Source organism: Doryrhamphus excisus, chromosome 15, assembly GCF_030265055.1.
Source record: "Doryrhamphus excisus isolate RoL2022-K1 chromosome 15, RoL_Dexc_1.0, whole genome shotgun sequence".
In the NCBI taxonomy this organism is placed as follows: domain Eukaryota; kingdom Metazoa; phylum Chordata; class Actinopteri; order Syngnathiformes; family Syngnathidae; genus Doryrhamphus; species Doryrhamphus excisus.
In genome coordinates, this window is record NC_080480.1 from 9,441,398 (window position 1) to 9,464,377 (window position 22,980).

Genomic DNA, 22,980 nt, shown 5'->3' on the forward strand with positions numbered 1-22,980 from the left:
CTGCGCCGAACTGCATTAAAAGTGGACAATAATGCACTCGACATTGTTCTATAGTATAGAACAATGTCGAGCAGCTTAAATCAATCTTTGCTTAAGGATTTCAATACCAAAAAAGAACACGGCGACCGGCTGCTTACAGTCAACTTTATTTTTCACACTTCCACCACCAGAGCACAGCACACACACCGATTCCCGCACTTCCTGGTTCACAGGTCATGCTCAACCCGCCCCACATAGCTGGCCAAACACATGCCTGCAACAGAAGAACCAACTGCGTTCGTGGTTTCTCTCGTGTGTATAGATTCTATACACACGAGAGAAACCATGAACGCCAGCATTCATTCATTCATTCATTCATTTTCTACCGCTTTTTCCTCACGAGGGTCGCGGGGGTGCTGGAGCCAATCCCAGCTGTCTTCGGGCGAGAGGCGGGGTACACCCTGGACTGGTCGCCAGCCAATCACAGGGCACATATAGACAAACAACCATTCACACTCACATTCATACCTATGGACAATTTGGAGTCGCTAATTAACCTAGCATGTTTTTGGAATGTGGGAGGAAACTGGAGAAAACTCACGCATGCACGGGGAGAACATGCAAACTCCACACAGAGATGGCCGAGGGTGGAATCGAACCCCGGTCCTCCTAGCTGTGAGGTCTGCGTGCTAACCACTTGACCGCCGCGAACGCCAGCATGTACATATGAAAAACAGTGATTATTGCAAGCGATAAAAAGATATCTGAATACAACACAATTAAATACATGTATTTGTACGCTTGTGTCTTCGTTGGAATAGGTGTGTATGCTATGTCAGTTGGTTCTTCTGTTGCAGGCATGTGTTTGGCCAGCTATGTGGGGCGGGTTGAGCATGACCTGTGAACCAGGAAGTGCGGGAATCGGTGTGTGTGCTGTGCTCTGGTGGTGGAAGTGTGAAAAATAAAGTTGACTGGAAGCAGCCGTTCGCAGTGTTCTTTTTTGGTATTGAAATCCTTAAGCAAAGATTGATTTAAGCTGCTTTTGTATCGATATAAGCAGACCAAATTGGCTGGCGGGAGATGAAAAGGGCATCGTAGTAACCGGATTATCATAATAACCGGGTATCGTACTAACGGAACTAATTATATCATAAAAGACTGGAAATTTGCCGGGAAATGAAAATAGTATTGTAATAAGCAGTACTTCGATATAACCGATATCGATATAACGAGACTTTACTGTACTATCTATTAATCTATTACTGAGGTCTCATCAGCACAAAACAGCTGCAAGCGCAACTCACTCTTTGTTATTACAGAGATCTTGTTCGCCCAATGGTGCGCGACTCACTCACAATTTAAAAAAAAATTTTTTTTTATATTATTGAGGTTTTGTCCGCCCATACCATGCATAACTCACTCAATGTAGTTACTGAGATCTTATTTGCATGAAAGTATACCCAGTATACTCTAATACACGACTCACTCATGTTACAGAGATCTTATCCGTACCGACGACTGACCAAATGTGCATATGGGAAACACTACAACACTTACATATAAACAAATCAAATATAGTAATTATTTCAGGATTCTCACCGTCAAAAAAAAACGTAGTTCCACTCTGATAAGAGATTCCAGTGGTGATGGTCTGGAGTCCTGGACGGTCAGCCCTGAAAATCTCTGAATGTCAATGACAGAGAGGCTGGAGGAAAAAAATAATTCCAGGATGATCAGTCGCTGTCCGCCACAGGTCCAGATCCAATCAGCCAAGGAATCCCACTTCTGACACCAAATTGTTGTGGAAAAAAATTCTATCATCCTAAGTAGGATAGAGAATGCCTGAAATAAATACATAACTCTGGCAGTTTTTATTACCTTTGCAAAACAAAGGGGTCAGACAACACACAGTATGCATGGCGGTCTGTAGGTGTCTGGCCAAGAGTGGTCTCTTGGCGGGAACTTTTATACTCCATAGCATGCAAATGAATTACATTACAAGAGAAAAGAGACATTCATGTCACTCCCCCGATGCCACCCTCATGTATGGGGGTTAGCATACAAACACATTCTTCTGGCACGGTTTGTCACACCCATGCGAGAGAACCTCCTGGTGTCAACCATTTGGTGGGACATCCTGATGTCCCCTTGTCCCATGAAGGTAAAGCTTTGATCAAAGAATGACCTCCTCCGACACTGCCCCTAACCCCAGGTTACAGATAGCCTCCTGCTGTGCCACCATCCTTAGGAATAGCAGGATGTGCTCGGATGCTAGGATGCAAATGTTGAAGCTCTACAAAAGGCTGTAAAGTAATTCACACAATGTGTAACCTATGTTATATCTGTGAAATATAAAATTTTCCATCACACTTGTCAAGGTAGCAGAAGTGGAGTGTAGGGGCCCCCTGTCCAAACCTCCGATTCGAGCCTTCATGGACGACCTGACGGTACAGCAACATCAGTGACAGGGTGCAGGTGGCTTCTCCGTGGGCTGGAAAGGAGCATCACTTGGGCGAGGATGATGTTCAAACCAGCCAAGTCCAGGTCCCTGGTCCTGAGGAAGGGGAAACTTGAGGACAAACACCGCTTCAACTTGAATGGAGTCCCCATTCCATCGGAGAAGCCTGTGAAGAGCCTGGGGAAGATCTTCGACAGCACTCTGAAAGACAAGGCAGCCGTGCAGTCAGTCAACGCAGAGTTGAAGACCTGGCTATCAGTAGTGGACAAGTCAGGCCTCCCGGGGAAGTTCAAGGCATGGATATACCAGCATGGTATCCTGCCGAGACTCCTGTGGCCACTACTGATCTATGAAGTCCCAGTATCCATTGTAGAGGGCTTCGAACGCAACATCAGCCAGTACCTGCGCAGGTGGCTAGGCTTGCCAAAGAGTCTAAGCAGCATCGCCCTGTATGGGAATACCAACAAGCTGCAACTCCCCTTTACTGGCCTGACCGAGGAGTTCAAAGTCACCAGAGCCAGAGTGGTGCTGCTGTACAGGGACTCAGCTGACACCAGAGTCTCCTCCGCAGGCATCACGGTCAGAACGGGGAGGAAGTGGCGAGCGCAAGAGGCAGTTGACCAGGCTGAAGCAAGACTAAGGCATGGCATCTTAGTAGGGTCAGTGGCAGTTGGACGAGCTGGTCTTGGTAGCCACACAAGACCACGCTACGACAAGGCCCAGGGACGAGAGAGACGTCAGATGGTGCAGGGAGAGATCTGTGCAGAGGTGGAAGAGGAACGCCGAACCAGGACAGTGGCCATGCGCCAGCAAGGAGCATGGACTAATTGGGACCACGCATCGGCACGGAAGATCACCTGGTCAGAACTTTGGAAGTCGGAACCAGCCAGACTCAAGTTCCTGATTCAGGCAGTGTAGGATGTGCTCCCAAGTCCATCAAACCTTCATTGCTGGGGGCTAGCAGAAACCCCAGCATGCCCACTGTGCTCGGCACGGGGTTCCCTGGAGCACATCCTGAGCTGCTGCCCGAAAGCCCTGGGAGAGGGGAGATACACGTGGCGCCATGACCAGGTGCTGAAGGCAGTAGCAGACACCATCTGCACCGGGATCCAGCAGAGCAAGCACCAGCCCCCGGGTAGGCAGAACATCACCTTCGTCAGGGCTGGGGAGAAACACCCGGCAGGACATAAAGTTCCGACTGGACTGCTAGCCACAGCCCGTGACTGGAAGTTGCTCGTGGACCTCGGGAGGCAACTTAAGTTTGCAGAGCACATAGCCAGGACGTCACTGAGGCCAGACCTGGTCTTAACGTCGGACGCAACAAAACAAGCGGTGCTGCTGGAACTTACAGTCCCCTGGGAAGACCGGATGGAGGAGGCCCACGAGCGGAAGAAGGCCAAATACCTGGAGCTGGTGGAGTTGTGTAGAGAGAGTGGCTGGAGGGCCCGCTGTGAGCCAGTAGAAGTGGGCTGCAGAGGCTTTCCAGGGCAGTCGTTACATCGAGCACTCAAGCTCCTTGGCATCAGAGGGCTGCAAGCAAGAAGGGCCACCAAAAACATCAGCGAGGCGGCTGAAAAAGCCTCGAGGTGGCTGTGGATCAAGAGGGGAGACACATGGAGTAGCATGCTGCTTGGACACAAACTGGGGCCTGATCATCCCCGGTTGGGTCGCCTAGGTGAGGGTGTCTGAAGATCAAAGACCCGAAACACCCAATGACCCTAGGTCCTTCACTGAGGATGTGTCCAAGCCACACCCTTGAGGTGTTTCATCAATCTAATGATAGAACAGGAAGACTGCCATCCACATTCACTAGCTGCAATTCTGTTAGCACCAGCTCCGATCAGTAGATCATTATACAACAATAACCCTCTTATCCACAGCATGATTTGCATTTGGAAACAAATTAAAGCCAGTTATAACCTCAATTCTATATCCCCTACTCTATCCGTAGCATGGTCTTGTGTGGCTACCAAGACCAGCTCGTCCAACTGCCACTGACCCTACTAAGACGCCATGCCTTAGTCTTGCTTCAGCCTGTTCAACTGCCTCTTGCGCCCGCCACTTCCTCCCTGTTCTGACCGTGATGCCTGCGGAGGAGACTCTGGTGTCGGCTCTATCCATAGATAGAAGGAAGCTTTGCCAAATGGAGTCAGAAAGGTGTTAAATGTGTTGGAGATCTATATATACAGGGTATCTTTGCCTCATTTTCTCAACTACAGCATACATTTGGATTGGAAAATAATTCTTTCTTTCAATATCTGCAAATTAGGGATTATATACGTAAACATATGGAGGACTTTCGGAATGAGTCAAAAACATTAATAAATGATTGCCTGAAATTGACAATAGACGAACCAAAACTGATAACACACATTTATAATGCCCTCCTGTCAATGACTCCCTCTCCAGCTCATATACATAAGCATAAATGGGAGAAAGAACTTGGCGAATCGATTACAGATGATCTTTGGGATAGTGCACTTGGAAAGATATCTGTGACAAATGCAAATCTTCGAAGGCAACTCATCTTCATAGTTATGCACTGTGCCCCAAAATATACTCTTTTTGGTCTGGTGTTTTTGATATAATGTCCGAGGTTTTGGGGATTGTGTTAAAGCCAGAGCCTTTACTCATCATCCTTGGGGTTTCTGAATCCTTTCAAATGTTAAATAAGGCACAACAATGTTTCATTTCATATGGTCTCATTATAGCGAAAAAATAGATTCTAATGCTATGGAAAAGTGTAAGTGTACCATCAACTAAGATGTGGCTACAGCAGTTGACTAACACACTCCATCTGGAAAGAATAAGATATATCTTGAAAGACAGACTTCAACATTTTGAAATATCGTGGCAACCTTTCTTTCAATATCTTGTAAATGCAAATCAAGCTCAATGATGAATGTAACATGCACTGCAAGATTCAAGTGAGGTTTTATATGGGTCCTCAACGGGGATAGAGGGTGGGTGGGCTGGCAACCTGCTTTGTTGTAATGATGTTATGTTTGTATATTATGTTTTGTGTTCTGAGTTTGTATTTTGTATATTTGTGTTATAAAAAAAAACAAAACAATAAACATACATGGGAAAAAAACTGTGTTCTAACACTGACGACTGTAGTGTTAGACAAATAAATGTTTGGACTTGTCTGGTATCTTTCATATTAATTTCATTTGGAGCTGTTAATACATAAAAATTAGGGCTATCAATCTATTAAAATATTTGATCGCAATTAATCGCATTAATCGCATGTAGAAATAAGTTTTTATCTATAAGTAGAGGAAATCTCTTCATGGTAACGATTCCATGTGCAACTACAACGATAGTTATTACATTTTATGTAAAAGGATACTATGGGCCATTATTTAAAACAATACAGTCAGCAAGCATATTTTCACTATTTTTCTTTATTATTAGCATATTAGCTCTTAAATTCCCCCACAAACCTTCAACAAATACAAACGGTGAGTCAGTGAGACCTCTCACACTGACACAAACATGTTTTTGTTTATTTGCGTCAACTAAAAATAATATTTGTTTATGATACTGGTTTTAAATTCTAAATGTTTGAGTAAAAAAAGCCTATTTAGGAACATTCAGAAATTATTATTAAATATTTGCCTCGATACATCTTTCCTTCATGAAATGTACAAATGAAAATACCTAAAACACAGGGCAATAGTCATAAAACATTTAATAAAAAATTCCAACTCAATATAATTAAATTTCCCTTTTAAAACACATTAAAATACACAGAAATGTAAAATTATATCACAGTAAATATTTCATTACAATACTAGAACTATTAATTAGAAATACCCCAGTTTGTGAATGCTTAATGTCAGCTGCAATTTGTCCTACATTTTGGATGGTCATTGAACGCACCATCACACCGTTCTCCAAATGCTGATACTATGTAGGAATGCATAAAGATTTGATGACTTTGAGCACTTATGTGCATAATTGTGGTACACAACCTCTCTGAAAAACAAAGTCTACCAAGCTCTGTATTTATTTAGTGCTTTTCATTTGATGTTGTTCCTGCCATAGTTGTATACAATACATCATAAATAGGATCAATCACATCACTGTAATGTATGTATGTTTTACCAAGATGTTGAAAATCTTCCCCTAGCTAGTTGGACGCTAAATCGCTAATGCTAGCACAACACTCTTCATCCACGGTCATCAGTCACATTGACAGTCCGTCAATAGCAGGTGTAACTCAAATTTTTAACGGGCAGTTCAATGAAAAAATCAGCAGAGATGTAAAAATGTAAAAAAACACTGTTTAGTTGAGACACTTTAATGCCAAGGTGGCACTGTATACGATATTAAAACAATGACTGCACTGCTCCAGTCTCTGGCAGGCCATGTAATAAATCAAACACAGCGACAGTAGATACAAATAACTTTGGTATTGCGACAAGAGCCATCTGCCAGGGCTTTGAAGCTAACTTTACCAATCTAAATACTCTTTTCTTTGTCCATTTCTGCTCAATATTTGTTCCAGCTTGTGGCAACAGTTAGACGCTTCAAACTACCAAAACCAAAATCAAACTAACGAGTTAAATATAACAATAATAATACATATAAATAACTATTACATAATAAATAAATAAATAATAAATAAAATTTAAAAGCCCTAATAAAAATCTGTATAGTCCCGTTGTGTCTTTTACATTTCTGTTCATTAAGAGTAAAAACCAGCACATTTCAGACAGATGTGCCAAGATTGTCTGTACTTAGTAAACATGGACCTACGTTATCACTCTGAATTCATTTGCATGGACATTAGCCCAACGAATTTAATGTTTTTCCTGAATCCCTTATGATGCTGTGTTAATACAATTATCGTCCCAATCCTCACCCTCACATATTAAGCCTTCATTGTAATATCTACTGTGTTTACAGTACAAATCCCCTATCAGTAGAAATCACCTTTCCTGGGAGCCGCATGCCTTCATTCGTTGAAAAAAACGAGTTGCTTTATTATCCTGTAAGGCGAGTCATTGGTTTAATTAATTTAATTTGTACATCACTACTATACTTTTACCTGATTGGTTTGATGGACTGGAGAGCTGACCCACAAGACCGAACCACAGCAGGACCATTTAGAATAGGTTATTTGTTCCACTTCCACTGTAAATGGCCAGGTCAGTTTAAACTTGACCAAAGGAACCGCGCATTGTTGTACACATTAACAAGTCACATGAAGACCACCTGAACAATCTGCAATAATACAAAAACTTTATTATCACAATATCAAAATGGATAGATCTAAAGAATTGAAAATTAAAAAGGAAAAAGACAAAACAATAGTGAATACAGTGGCTTGCTTTGGCCAGCTCTTACAAAATAAATTGCATAACCTACCGGAGTATTTTTCTGGAAAAAAATATGCTCATTACATGCTAGCTTGAAAATAAACTTGGTGAGGAGAGGACTACAGAGTAAGAGAGCAAAAGAGGTATGAGAGAAGAACAAATGATCTGAAGTTGACATTGCCAGAGATTAATGGGATTTCCAGGTTTCCAGTCAAACTGCAGTGAGTTCTGAATTGCCCAGAAGCAGGACATCCTGTCCAGCGCCACATAAGCTTGGGGGAAAAAAATCTTCACAGGAAATAGTCTGCAACTGGCTTCTTTGATGGAATGCCTCTGGTCTCCTGCGGCGCTGCTTCAAATATGATGAATTCTCGTTGTAAATGTTCATCCAGCTCCAAAATGGCAGCCACGTTACCACATCTGCGTATCCAAATAGAAAAGATGGCTGTGATAATTCATTAACAAGAGATCGACAACTATAATGTTTATCCAGCTTATCCGTTTTTTAAAAAATGCATGACTCCAGTATCTCTCAAAAGTAATGTAAGTAAAAAATATAAAATAAAATCCTGTACAATATAATGTCTTCTTTCTTTTTCGGCTTTTCCCTTCAGGGGTCGCCACAGCAAATCAACTGCCTCCATTCAACCCTGTCTTCCGTATTTGTCTCTTTCACACCAACTACCCTCAAGTCCTCCTTCATCACATCCATAAGCCTCCTCTTTGGTCTTCCTCTATGCCTCCTACCTGGAAGCTCTAAACGCAGCATCCTTCTACAGGAAACCTTGGATATATCGGACTCAGATATATCGGAAATTTGCTCACAACGGACAGATAAAAAAGAACCAATTTTTCTGTAATGCACTTCCAATAAAAATTAATTGCATATATCAGATTTTTTATAACGGATTTCGCCTATTTCGGACAAAATCTCCAGTCCCGTTCCAATGCATTTCCATTAAATTTCCCTCGCATATATCGGATGGCCGCATCGTGGCGCTCCGATTCGCCGAATCGTGACAGGCCGCTATACGACGTCATTTGCAGCGTTTGCAGCGTTGCCTGCGCGTCCAGGTACATTGGAAACATAGTCAAGGAAGTGCCTTTTTTATAACGGATAAAATCCGATTTACGCATATACCGGATATAAATCCGATATATGCGTAAAACGGACATTTTCCGGTATACGCATATAACGGATTTCGCTTATATCGGACAAAACCAGTGGGAACAATTGAATTCGATATATCCGAGGTTTACTGTACGAATATATTCACTATCTCTCCTCTGGACATGTCCGAACCATTTCAGTCTGGCCTCTCTTGACTCCAAGGTCAGACTGTTAAAGACTGTTAGAATGTTAGGGACTTCAAGGTCTCTAACATATAATGTCCCTCTGATGGATTCGTTCCTGATCCTATCCATCCTGGTCACTCCCAATGAGAACCTCAGGATCCTCATCTCTGCTACTTCCAGTTCTGCTTCCTATCTTTTCCTCAGTGGCACTGTCTCTAGACCAGGGGTGCTCACACTTTTTCAGCATGCGAGCTACTTTTAAAATGACCGAGTCAAAATGATCTACCCACTACAAAAATGCAAAACATCTATTTATTTTCAAATGTATTGAGGATTATTTGTACGTACAATGTATGTTGATGTACCTTACATAACCAAATGAGCCAATATTGCAAAACACACATAATTAACTATTAAAATTTTTTGTAATTACCTGAGTTTACTTTGATGACTTGCACTGAGTTGAATCAGCCAGGGATGCATAGTCCGGACAGTAGCTGCTGATAGCCAGCCTCACGCACACTTCCAAATGTTCATGTACATTGTGAAAAAAAAGTCCACCTCCCATTCCATATGGAAGTGATATGTTTTTGCCTTTTTACTTGGTCCAGCGCCTTCACTCATTTTAGTGACCATAAACTTTAGCGAGGGCTTAAAATCTCGCAATTTGCCGACTAGCTTAGCACTTTGCATCGTTGTTTACGCATGAGCGGTGACCTAAAGGTCAAAATTCAGTTGTCATCTGACTGGTTGTCCTGTATGTCAATCAAGTAACGGGGGTGGATGATAGGCTGACATCGTAAGTTCTGCTGCACTTAGAGACGTTGTTTGATTTGATTGGTCACCCGAAGGGCAACATTCAGTTGTCATCTGAATGGCTGCCCTGTATATCAATCAAGTGACGGCATTGATGCCAGGATGATATTTTTTTCATGTCACGCCGCGATCGACCAGTACCACCTCCGCGATCGACCGGTAGATCGCGATCGACTTAATGAGCACCCCTGCTCTAGACCAAACAACATCCCTGGTCTCACCACAGTTTTGTGAAGCTTTCCTTTCATTTTAGCTGAAACTCTTCTATCACACCTGACACTTTTATCCACTTTTCGCCTGCACACTAAGAGTGTGGAAAATAATCAATTTAATCGATACATCGATGCGCGCGATGCGAGTGCATGGGCTCATTCAATGGGTACAGATGCAATTGACGGGTGAAATCTAGATTCATCGCGATGCGTTTGTGGGTATCGGTAAAACCTGATGCAAGCGCCGTACTTTTGTTTAGCTCAATCAATCAAATTGAGCTCTATTCAAAATACCCTAAAAACCCATTTTATTAAATTATGTCACTGTTTTTGCTTACAAAAATACAAAATGTGTTAGGTGGCAGCGGCTCTATGTCAATCTTAACTATGTGTAACATTAGTATTATATTTTTTTTTAGGCTTTATTTTTTTGCAGAATCAGAAAATAAAGTTCCATTGACTTCCCATTATAAATTAAGCCTTTTGTAACACGTAATTACAGAGCATAAACATGCATTTTCTAATTTCACAGTTTCAGTTTGTTGAAAAATCCTACAACATGTGATATTTACAGTTTAGGACAGATTGTAAACTTTTCAACAGTAGGTGATAGCGTTTCCTTCAGGGAAAAAAAATATATATATATTTTGTAATTGAGAACAGAAACATGCATTTTATAATTTTAGGGTTTAATTTTGTTCAAGATTAGTCAAATTTTAAATTTACTATATAGAGTGAGATTGGACAATTTTCTCTTTGTAGGTGACAAGTGTTTCCTTCTAGATTGCCGTCAGGTCAGTAGCTTACATAGCTGACTTGTTGATGCCCATACAAACACAAATTGGAAGAAAACGGAACATTAAAAATACTCTATATCTTACCTGTAGCAGTAGTTGGGTGCTGACCAAACAGTGAGCACAGTTTCATTGAAGTGCCACTTATAGCCTTCCATGACCAGTTGATGTGCTCGGCAAATCATGTGAATGTCATTAGCAGCATTGAACTGGGCCACCACATCGCTACCAAACAAGTAACCAGCACCCCTTGGACTCACCCCCCATCCTGTAGTGTCTAAGAGCAGGAACACAAAGTGAGACTACATTTTTTACATTGGAAGCTTCCAACATATAATTACACTGAACAAAAATATAAATAAAGTAATCTAAATAAATTTTTTGCTCTCATTATTCATGAGCTGAACTCCCTCAACTGTTGTTCACAAATCTGTGCCAGTGCGCATTCTAACATTGATGCGCATGCACGCGATGCAAGTGCAATCGGCTCATGGGTATGGATGCAATTGACGTGTAAAATCTAGATTCATCGCGATGCGTTTTGTGGGTATTGGTAAAATCCAATGCAAGCACCATTTTATTAATGTTCACCTTCACCCCATATGCTGTTCCCCAGGTGCAATGAATGCACCATCATTATTTCGCGCTTTGTATTGAATACGGATGGAAGCCATGAGGCACATATAACTACTAGTAAAACAACATGGACGTTCGCACACAAGCAGCAGCGAGGACGTTTCTATATTTAACCCCCCCCCCGCGACGTTTAAATGGTATGTTTGGAAACACTACGGATTATCAAGAACAGCGGAAAGCTCGACAAAACGTCCATCATTTGCAAAGAATGCCGCGTTAAGAAGCCATACAACGGCAGCAGACAAACATGCAGACCCCCACCCCCAAAAGGGGACACCATTTACTGAATATACTGCCAAGTGCCTATAAAGAATAAAGCCAAATCCTTTTTGTATGACCATACTGAATTCCATTGCATTCCCTTTGCTTATTTGCATCATGTTGAATTGCATCATATCACTAGAAATTGCATCATATCGGATTGCATTGCTTTGAACTAAATGATTATCGCATCGTATCGTATCGTGAAGAGGGTGAATCATATCGCCAGAAAATTCAATGTATCGTTAAAGTATCGTATCGCTGGCAGTGCATCGAGATGTGTATCGAATCGTCCTCAGTGCTGAGATTCACACCCCTAGCGCATTCATGCTTAACCTAATCTAGCCACCTTGCAGGTGTGGCATATCAAGATGCCACTGACACAGCATGTATATTGCACAGGTGTGCCTTCGGTTGACCACAATAAGCAGCCACTTCAAAATGTGCAGTTAAACTGTATTGGTGGTGGTCCAGACGGGTTCCTCAAATACCATATACACCAATCCAGTGCATCCCAAACATGGTCACTGGGTAATATGTTGGGTGAGTATGCTGGCCATGCAAGTACAGGGGTGTTTTCAGCTTCTAGGAATTCTGTACTGAGCCTTGGAACATGGGGTCGTGCTTTATCATGCAACAAGATGAGGTAATGCTTCTGCCTGAATGACAAAACCATGGGCCTCAGATTCATCAAAGTATCTTATGTTAAGTATGTGCATTCAAAATACCATTAATACTGTAAAATGCACCTGTGTTGTGGATGGAATGGCCCATGGTGGCAGTGGGGATGATATAAAAAGTCTTGTAAAAAGCTACAAACCTTAATTCATATAATGAAATACACTCTCAAATTGCAAAGAACATTTATTTATTAGTAACACACAGGCTAATTTTTCAAATGGGATGTCAGCCTCTGCACACGTTGCTATTAAATCTTCAACAAACTGTAATGCCTGTGCTTGGGATTAAGGAAGATGTGGTCACCTATGCAATTCCAACTGCATATGTAAGATATTTTTATGACACTCTTGTTTACACAGTTCGATGACAAACAGCTTTTGTTTTAAAGGCCAGTAGTATGTCCAACGACGAGTTGGGTACAAGAATAAATGTGCTTCCCGTCTTCACTCTACATTTAAGCGGTGAAGATATACTCATCTAGCCTGAGTCATGCACTCAACCACCACTAAATGAAGTTAACCCGCTAGTTTCCATTCGCTCTCTGAGCTGCCACCAACCGTCGCCAGTGTTTATCGCCATTTCAACCTGTTTAATCCTGTAGGAGGCAGTTTTATTTGTCTTATGTAGCAAAGTTCGCAGAGGCAGGCAACTCTGCTTGTTTCTGTTTAATTTAAAAGTAATTTTCTTGGAATTGAAAGACTCTATACCAGTATATAAAAAAATATCAGCCAACATCTTAGAGGCCAATGATGGTCACACCAGATACTAACTGATACTAACACCTGTGAGGATAGGATAGAATGATGAATGCTCACCAGCACATATTTCGACAGATTGTGAAAAATATTTGAGAGAGGTAGGCTTTTTGTGACTTGAAGTCTAGCATCTTTGAGTTCAGCTCATGAAAAATGAGAGTAAAAACAAAAGCATTATGTTTAGATTTTTGTAGAGTGCAAACTTAATCCCTTTGAAAATAGACACTGGATTACCTTCTGGGTCTGACCAAAGCAGGTCACACATGGGCCCATCATGGGGCACTTCCTGTTTTCTGTCAATCGTCCTTATTTGATCCAGTGTCTGGATGGAAGGAGACAGGCCACCATGCACACAAAATATCTGAGGGGACACAAAGGACTGAATGAAAACAGATGATCCACATTAAATGAAACCAGAAACTAAAAATAAGCACACACAGAAAATGTTTGAAGAAAGAAGAAGACATAACTTTGCAAGGCTCAGATTAACAACTTAAAAATGCGTGGTCGCAGACAGCCAGACTGTATCTCCCTCTGCACCTTCCAGTTGTTTATAAGGCTGTATATGTCTATGTACCTTAAGAAATAAACTAATTTACATTTTTTTATCCCTTTACACCAAGTCCTGAAGGTTGAGGCTGTCACGTGGTAACTCAAAGTTTCACATTCCTGCCCAGATTTTACATGGGATTTATGTGAGACTTGGCTGTACCGCCTCTTACCCATACCGTATGCTGCAATGTGTCAAGGCAGAGGTAAAAGAGAAAAGAGGAGTAGACATATAGAAACATTTCTCGTTTGATGCAATGGTGAATAAGAAACTGTGTAAAACCGTGGTTCTCAATTATATTCTGTCATGGGACAGAATTTTTTTTTTAACTCAACTGGAGTTTTTATTGAGAACCCCATTACCTGTCTTCTGACCTAGTAAGCAGACACCAAACCAAACGCCATGCAGGGGGGACGCACCCCTCTATATGACAAGCACTGGTGTAAACCATGTAAGCAATTACATGGTTACACAACAAACTTGAAGCGTCATATGGAAGCAAAGAGAAGTGACAATTTGCATAATAATCTGTTATTTTCATGTTATGCTGTTATCTTTACTGCTAAGAAAGCAGAGTTGTGTTGACTAGTACATTATGTAGAGTTTATACTACTTCATAGAGTAGTTGCCGATACCGATTTTTTTCCATCACCCTTAGCCAATGGCCGATTTTGCTTGGGCCGATACTGCTTTTGATCCCTCAATTTACATGAAAAAATGACCATGATAACAAATATTACAGGTCTCATGTTTAAACAAATATTTATTGAAATGTAAACACTGAACACAGTAGATTCAGCTTTCTTAAACACACATTTAAACGGAATTATCAACTTTAAAAGGAATAAATATACAACTATGTGCAAAACATTTCTGTCGTAGTTTAAATTTATCTAGCATCAATGTGATGACTGCTCCTCCGCAGTGTGACGCTCACCCCCCCGCACCACCGCCTCCACACACACAAACACATCACACTGACACAATTTAGTATGATATATAAAACATTTCTCTCACCATTAAAGTTTGTGTTGTGCACGCTAAAGACCTCTCATAAGCAGACACGGCTGCTCCAATTCCTTCTGTGTGTGTGCCTGCTCGGAGAGAGCGCACACACGACACGCATTTAAAGTTGCATAGTTGTTCATTCTTGTTCTGCTCAACTAGTGAGAGTGCTTTTATTCGTCTGTTGCGTTTGTATGCGATGTTTTTGGGCTTTCTTGTTGTCACACCGTGACTTTTAACTGTTATGCCTAGCAATCACCCAGTGAAATGTGATGGGCTTAGTAAAGTGTTAAACGTGAGCTAACTCTATTACTTGTGAAAATGCGCCCTTGATGTGATTCAACAGTGGGGACGGGGTACCGCGACTACGAGTGTTGCGGGGTCCTCTGCCGCCGGGGTAACACAAAGCTGCCCCGGCGGATGCCTGACTGTAAATCATGCGGTGGAAAAATACATCCGCAAACATACGCGTGTATCGGCCGATATCAATAGAAGGAAAAAACGCAAATATCGGCCCGATATATCGGCCGGCCAATGTATCGGTCGATCCTTAGTGCTAACTAACAATGCTATGAGGAACACAGCGATGAGGTTTGCAAGGCTAACGGATAACGTGCTTTGAAATGATAAATTAAGCGAGTTAAGGTCAAGGTGTCGACAGACATTAAAATGTTCAATTTTGATGACAAAAAAGCCTGGAATATCATGTTGCATGATCAGATAATGAAGTTAGCAGAACTGCACACAGTCAATTTTTTCGGTCAAAATGAAGGAACTAAGGATCGATCGATACATCGGCTGGCCGATATATCGGGCCGATATTTGCGTTCTTTACTTGAATCGGTATCGGCCGATACGCACGTGGGTTTGCCAATGTATTTTTCCGCCGCACGCGTCACACTGCGGAGGTCATCACATCATGCTAGATAAAACTTAAACTACGACAGAAATGTTTTGCACATGGGTGAATATTTACTCCTTTTAAAATTGTTAATGCTGTTTAAATGTGTGTTTAAGAAAGCTGAATCCTGAATTTTTTCATATAAATTGAGGGAGCAAAAGCTGTATCGGCCACAAATATCGGCCCAAGCAAAATTGGCTATCGGCTAAGGGTGATGGGAAAAAATCGGTATCGGCCGGAAAAAAGAACAAATACATTTAGAAGAAAAAAGTCAAGTGCATTATTGTCATGTTATTCCGTGGAGGGCCACATCTGGCCCCGGTGCCTTACGTTTGACACTTGTGCATTACTTTACAATAAAGTTTTCTACACAACTTAATTTCTTGAATGTAGTGTTTACCCTATTACTATGTTACAGGGGTGCATCAACATCTCTTTCTTGTTCAAAACAATCTGACATCAAAGTTGGCTCTATATTACGCTGTAGCATCGTATGGCTCTGCTGTTGAACACATTTTTATTTCCAGATTTGTAAGCAGACCAAAGTTAAGCCTGAATTAACTGCACCATATGCTGGTTGCTGCTTCTTATAAGTGGCTGCCACAAATAATCCTGTTGACACAAAAGGCTCAACTTCCACATAATATACAGTATTTTTTTACAATGGTCAACTCATTTATTTTCTCTACAAAGTATACTGTTTTTGACATAACAGAGCATAAAACATGATCTCACCTTGCCATCAATAATAGCAGAGAGGGACAGGTAATCAAATATCTCAGTGCAGTATCTCCAAACTGTGACAGAGCCGTATTTGCGGAGACACTCATCATAAAAACCGTAGACCTGGGTGATTTGCCGAGACTCGTGATTTCCCCGAATCAAAGTTATCCTGTCTGGGTAACGAACCTGTGAATGAAACACATGACCATGGCGAGGATTAAAAAACCACCATTTGTTATGTGACCCCATGCAGATAATTCATAGGAAGCATATATAAGCTTATATTACATACAGTAGTGTGACAAATTGTTTGCCCCCTAGCTGATTTATTTTTCAAGTCAAAAGTCAAAAAGTCAAAGTCAACTTTATTGTCAAAAATATGCTATACATGCTAGACCAGGGGTGGGCAAACTACGGCCCGGGGGCCACATCCGGCCCGCCAAGTGTTTGAATACGGCCCGCCCAATCTTTCCAAAGTATTTCATTTAAACTCAACATACAACCTGGCATCATGGCCTGAGCCAACCTTTTGATGGTTTTATCAATTTCGTTTTTTGACATGGTCTGTTGTTTACAAAGTGCTCCTGAAAAAAGGGACACAAGCACATAATAATAATAATAATATTATTATTATTATTATTAGATTGTTATAATATTATTAGAACTATTATGATTATTAGAATTATTATATTAATGCTAATTATTATATTAATTATATGTAATATTGTTATATTTGCATATTTTACATAATAATAATATAATAATTATTATTTTAATTTTATTGTAATTATAATATTTTATTATTTTTAAAATATTTGAATATAAATATAAAATAATAAATAATAATAGCAGATTGCATGACAATTTTACAGATACAATAATACCAGGTGGACTGTTACGTGTAAAATATATAGTCTGCCCCCCCCCCCCGTAAATTTTGTCATATCAATGCGGCCCGCGAGTCAAAAAGTTTGCCCACCCCTGTGCTAGACATACAGCATACATGAAATTTCAGTCCTTTCGGACCCCCGCTGCAACAAGTGATAAATAAAATTACAATAACTAAACTAAATAAAGACTACCTTCAATACTACAATTACCAATTAACAACATAAACAGTATAAACAGACATGAGGTATGAAACACAGTTACAGTGTCACAGTTAATGACAACACAACTGAACACCAAATTGCAGTTAATTTTAACTTTTTATGATTAAAGGGGATCTATTATGCTCATTTTCAGCATTTTGTATTAAGTTGTGGACTCCTACAGAGAAGCTACACACAATAACCTGCACAGAAAACGTATTTCCATGGACTTCCTTCTTCTGACCTAAATGGTCTGATTCATTTATATAAAAAACATTGAAAATCGCATGTAGTATTTTGGTCACTAGCGGACAGTAATGTTAAACGGATGATCCCAGTACCTTAACGCTGCATGGAGTCAGGCATGGCATAACCACCATGATAGCGGATTCTTTGGATTCTTACTTTGTCCTTCTTTCTCACTCAGTTTGAAACACTAAGTTTTGAACAAGTAAACAAATCGACAACTCAAGACTCAAAGAGAATGGAGCAGAAAGCATGAAGCTCTTCACTACGCTGTGTGCATCATATAAGTTTGGTTATTTTGTTGTTCATGAAGAGTGTTTCATCTTGAAAACGTCATTTATATTGGTATTCCAATCCCTGAACACAACATACACCATCCTCCACTCGCACCTGTCAGGTTGACTGGGAATTTGCCCAAAAATTTGGCTTTTTTTAAACTTCGGATACTGCTTTATCATGATTTTCAAAATCCATACTCGCCCAGGTACTCACCATTATTTTTATACCCGTACAATCTATTTTTAGACGCATATGGGCGTAAAATGCTCACAATGCGCATCCCTTCATTAACCATTCTTTTCTTAAACAGGTTAATCCAAGGGTAAATCAGTGAAACAACATACTGTCCTTATTTTGTCTGTAGTACTGTTTTCTATGCCACTGTCTGGGCATGTTACTGTACAGTGCATCCGGAAAGTATTCACAGCGCTTCACTTTTTCTACATTTTGTCATGTTACAGCCTCATTCCAAACTGTATTAAATTAATCTCTTGCCTCAAATTCAAAAAAAGTAAAAAAAAAAACTTTTTCACATTGTCATAATGGAGTATTTTGTGTAGAATTTTGAGGTGAGAGATTAAATTAATACAGTTTGGAATGAGGCTGTAACATGACAAAATGTGGAAAAAGTGAAGCGCTGTGAATACTTTCCGGATGCACTGTATGACAATGTTTTAGGATAGAAGCAGGTGTACCTTAAGAGCAAGAAGTAGAAGGAATGTTTCCACACTGTAGAAGCCCCTGTCTACAAAGTCACCCATGAAGAGATAATTTGTCTCTGGTACATCTCCACCAACCTGTCATGTAAAATCAAAATCAAAATATGACAATGTGATAGAATTAAAAATTGAAAACATTCTTAAACCATCACAATATATAAATTACATGTTGAGATTTATTTCAATTTGAGAATATTTTAATTTTAAAATTACATGTTAAGAGAAAGGATCAAGAAATAACTTACTCGAAAAAGCTCTTTCAAGTCATAGAATTGGCCGTGTATATCGCCACAAACCTGTAAAATTAATGCTGATTGTCACATATGATACTAACTGAAAAACAAGAAAAATACGACAATGACACTTACTGTAACCGGTGAATCAACTCTCTGGACATTGCTTTCTTCAACCAAAATCTCTCTGTAGATACACATCAAAAATGACAAATTATTTATCGTGTATAAATTACCACGTTAAAATTAATTTCAAAATTTCAGTTGAAAAAAAATAATATAGTGTCAAAAAAAAGCTGGAGCTTGAAGTCTCACATTTTTACACCTTACCTTTAACTTGAAATACATATACAAGTAAAACAAAACAAAAACTATTTAATAAAGCAAAAATTATTAAACACTGTAGTTATTTAACAAATAGATTAGGAATTGTCAAATGTGAGGTAACGGGACAAAATTGTGAATTAAAATTAGTAAAGCACCTGTTCTGTATAGTTAAGAGATTTTCATAACATTCAGTGCTGTCTATTTGCCTTTTAAAAGTGTGATTTGTTCACATTAATGCCTGGTAAAACTAAAGGTCCATTTGATTTACAAATATAATGACAACAAAAATTGCTCCTAAGAATGTAATTTAAAAGGGTGTATCGAGCCATTTCCATGGTACAGTTCTTACATCTATAGCTATGGAATTGTACAGCAAAAAACAGGGTTTCGTTTATTGTACAAGTATGGTACCATACTTGTAGTGGTACCAGCAAGACATTGAAGAAACAAGGCTAGTCTAAGAATTTTTTCCATGACTACATATAACTTTGAGTATATTGGGCTTTCAGATTAAATTTCCGGGTGAAAATGCACTCCAGTATAATCTTTTACAGGTGACCCTTAATTTGTCCAACTGTTAAATGTTTCAGTACTTTTTAACAAGGCACTGAATGGCAAAATTCACAATGCACTTTGTGCAAACTGTACGTTTTAGGTTAATCTGGAATTTCACCCAAATGAAGCGTATATATATTTATACAAGTTTATTACCTTGCTTTGGCACAAAGTGCTTTCACTTCATTTTCCTTAATAAGTTCACAGCGTCTGAGCTGTTCAATCTGTCGGTCCAAGTCGCTGATGTCGCCCATCGTCACACACATATGGGAAGCTCCTCGCTTTCTATGACCTCAGACCGTTATCCCACCCGGGTCACAAGTAAGCAGGCTCGCACACGTTGCGGAAAGACCACTCCTTGGACAGCTAATTCTTCGACTTTTACGAGCTAGGCTCTCACTCGATGACACTGAAGATCTATTTGGATTGGCGAGAGAGAACATTTCCAGAACCTGTTCCAGACTTGAACAACATTATAGACATTAAACACAAGTCAACTTAGCAACGTCCATGCAGTACAGCTGTTTCTTGTGACAGCACAGCTCGCAAAGAAATTATGTTGAGTAAGGACTTAATCTTATTCATTATTTGTGTTCATTTATACCAAATGAGCAAAACCTATCACAAAGAACACTCGAGGGGCCGCGAGCGTGAGGCCTATGCTAACTAGCGAGCGTTAGCATGATAGTTCCCCAAAACCGATGTCAAACAATTGTTTATTTCATAAGAGAAGCCTTGATTTACTCTGTTACTTTTTAATAACAATCTATGCAACGTTATACGCCGATTAAATAGTTACTTGGCCAGAAATTGTGACGGTTAACGAGTAAACATGCTCTGACGACATAAACATTAGCAGCATTTGGAAAGACGGGTAGTAGTTTGTAAACAGTCAATAATAGCGACATATCAAAATGATCAACACCAACAACAATGTGATATTACTATTACCGCGTGGCATAAGAATGAATAAGCACCAGGTTGTTTCATTACGTAGAGAGTTCCTTCTTCATTCACCAGCTCGTCTCCTTTTCTGCTTGTGTCGTCATTTCCGGGAATCGCTTTTTTTCCTTCGACAGATACCGGATAGTCGGTGTGTCATAAGTGAACACAATATCGATCGCAAAGGTGGTGTCAGGATGTGATAGAATATTAACTGATAAAATAGACATTTTTCAGTTGTCTTTTTTTGGTTATTTCCACAAATATCTGCATATTTTTATTCAGTTTGATAAATTGTTGATTTCGCTTATTTTTAATATATAATAATATAATATAATAATATTCATTCATTCATTCATTTTCTACCGCTTTTCCTCACGAGGGTCGCGGGGGTTGCTGGAGCCTATCCCAGCTAATATAATAATATATTTAATATAAAAACATATAAATATTGAATATATTATTATTATTATATATAATATTATATAAATACTAATATATATAATATTTATTTTTTACAAACCAATTCTCAGCACAGGAAATATGCCCTAATTGGACGAGAAGATTTGAAAGTTGTAAATCAGAGCTGACAGTAGTTTTTGCTTTTGTGTAGTTATTTTGACTTAATTTTTCTAATTAATTAATTGATTTAGTTATTTATTCTGATTTATGCTGATGATGTAAAGGGGGAGTGATATATTCCTACCAGTGCCGACATGCACATGGTAGCTGGGCATTCAGTGGGGACACAGCGAGGGCTATTATTAAAAAAAAAAACAAAAAAAACATTTCATTCATGAGCGCCTTTCTAAAAACCCAAGGATACTGCACATTACACACAATACAAAAAGAAAATAAAGATAAAAACAGCATTGACAAGTCAGAGGGAGCATGCAGTCTTGAACAGATGAGTTTTGAGTCTTGATATGAAGACATATGTGACATATGTAAGACATATATGAAGACATCAGTATTCCTGCTGTCGGGTGGTAATGATTTCCAGAGTTTGGGAGCAGAGTGGCTAAAAGTTCTGCTTCACACGGTATGGAGGCAGGCAGAGGGCACAGTGAGGTGAACGGAGGGAGTGAGCGCGGGTGGCAATGTGGCGGCTGAGATTGTGTAAGGCCTCGAAGAGATTTTGTACTGTATTTTCTGTTGGACCAGGAGTCAATGAAGTTGCAGTCGGATGGGGGTGATGTGATGAAATGAAGAAGTTCTGGTTCAAATCTGGATGCCAGAGTTTTGGACCAGTTGGAGTTTATGGAGGGACTTCTGGGGGAGACTGAAAGGGAGTGAATGTGAAAGCCTGACAGTGGACGTATGGATGTTTTACCAAAACAATATCCACAACTTATGTTTTGCATTTCACAATGCATTTATTTCTAGTCACTACCACATCGTGAGCGTTGAAAACTCACCACACCCTGCCATGTGCTCACCCACCAAATGCCGCACCAATCAAAGCCACCCCGGTGAGATATTTTTTGTGGCACGTTTTGCAGGGTGTACCCGCAGTACCTGTTAAGTTTAATTGGTGACTCCAAATTGTCCATAGGCATGAATATGACTGTGAATGATTGTCTATATGTGCCTTGCAATTGGCTGGTGACCAGTCCAGGGTGTACACAGCCTCTTGCTCCAACCTCTTGCCCAAAAACAGCTGGGCAGATCCAGCCTGTGACCTGTGACCCTCGTGAGGATAAGCGGCATAGAAAATGGATGGATGGATGGATATATTTTGACAGCACAACATCAGCATGTTTAATCATCCTCTTATGTAATAGGATGATTACTTGGTGAATACTTGGTGTTAGCCAACCCTTTGAGGTGAACCCAGAGGGTGTCAGGGATGTACTGTGTAGGACCAATGTCAGGGTGGAAGCTGCCACAGTCTTGTTATAGTGCTTAAACACAATTTGAATGAACCACTGTGTCATAGATAGATGTATTAGTATGGTAGATAGTATGGTTATTGGCTATTTAAGTTCAGAAATTTAAAAAATATTGTGAGACCGGCTGTCTCACCTCTGGCGTTGTCACCCTGGGCGGTTCTCCCTCCTCGGCTGGGAGTGGCAAACGTCTCACTTCAGTCTCTGGTGACGCTGGGGCCCGCCCTTTGCATTCCCTGGTATGGCGCCAGCCGGTCGCAATGAAGAACCACTTTCCTTCCTCGGCCTGGCAGCTGCACTCGGTA

General features: G+C 40.3%; 1 protein-coding gene and 1 pseudogene across 4 annotated transcripts; one reads left to right on the forward strand and one right to left on the reverse strand.

Annotated features, from left to right (window-relative positions):
* The first annotated feature begins 1,708 nt into the window (after nucleotides 1-1,708).
* LOC131103431 (uncharacterized) lies at nucleotides 1,709-4,126 on the forward strand (annotated as a pseudogene).
* Nucleotides 4,127-7,670: 3,544 nt separating this feature from the next.
* On the reverse strand, nucleotides 7,671-20,957 carry LOC131103405 (serine/threonine-protein phosphatase 4 catalytic subunit B). Of its 4 annotated transcripts, none has more exons than XM_058049681.1 (9): nucleotides 20,796-20,957; nucleotides 20,001-20,261; nucleotides 19,098-19,149; nucleotides 18,975-19,025; nucleotides 18,706-18,807; nucleotides 16,407-16,580; nucleotides 13,450-13,576; nucleotides 10,970-11,159; nucleotides 7,671-8,184 (listed from the first exon to the last, which is right to left on the reverse strand). In XM_058049681.1, exons 2-9 carry the CDS (start codon nucleotides 20,108-20,110, stop codon nucleotides 8,055-8,057), a joined length of 936 nt encoding a protein of 311 aa, XP_057905664.1. In that variant the 5' UTR covers nucleotides 20,111-20,261; nucleotides 20,796-20,957; the 3' UTR covers nucleotides 7,671-8,054. The 4 variants fall into 4 exon arrangements, with proteins under 4 accessions (XP_057905664.1, XP_057905665.1, XP_057905666.1 ...); XM_058049682.1 differs by having other exon boundaries at nucleotides 20,822-20,955; XM_058049683.1 differs by having other exon boundaries at nucleotides 20,838-20,933.
* Between the last annotated feature and the right edge of the window lie 2,023 nt (nucleotides 20,958-22,980).

Coding starts and splice junctions, on each gene's coding strand:
- LOC131103405 (XM_058049681.1), bottom strand. CDS start 20,110: ATGTGTGTGACGATGGGCGACATCAGCGACTTGGACCGACAGATTGAA. Junction 19,150..20,000: donor GCACTTTGTGCCAAAGCAAG/GTAATAAACTTG, acceptor GTGTATCTACAG/AGAGATTTTGGTTGAAGAAA. Junction 16,581..18,705: donor TTCTACTTCTTGCTCTTAAG/GTACACCTGCTT, acceptor TTTCATTCACAG/GTTCGTTACCCAGACAGGAT.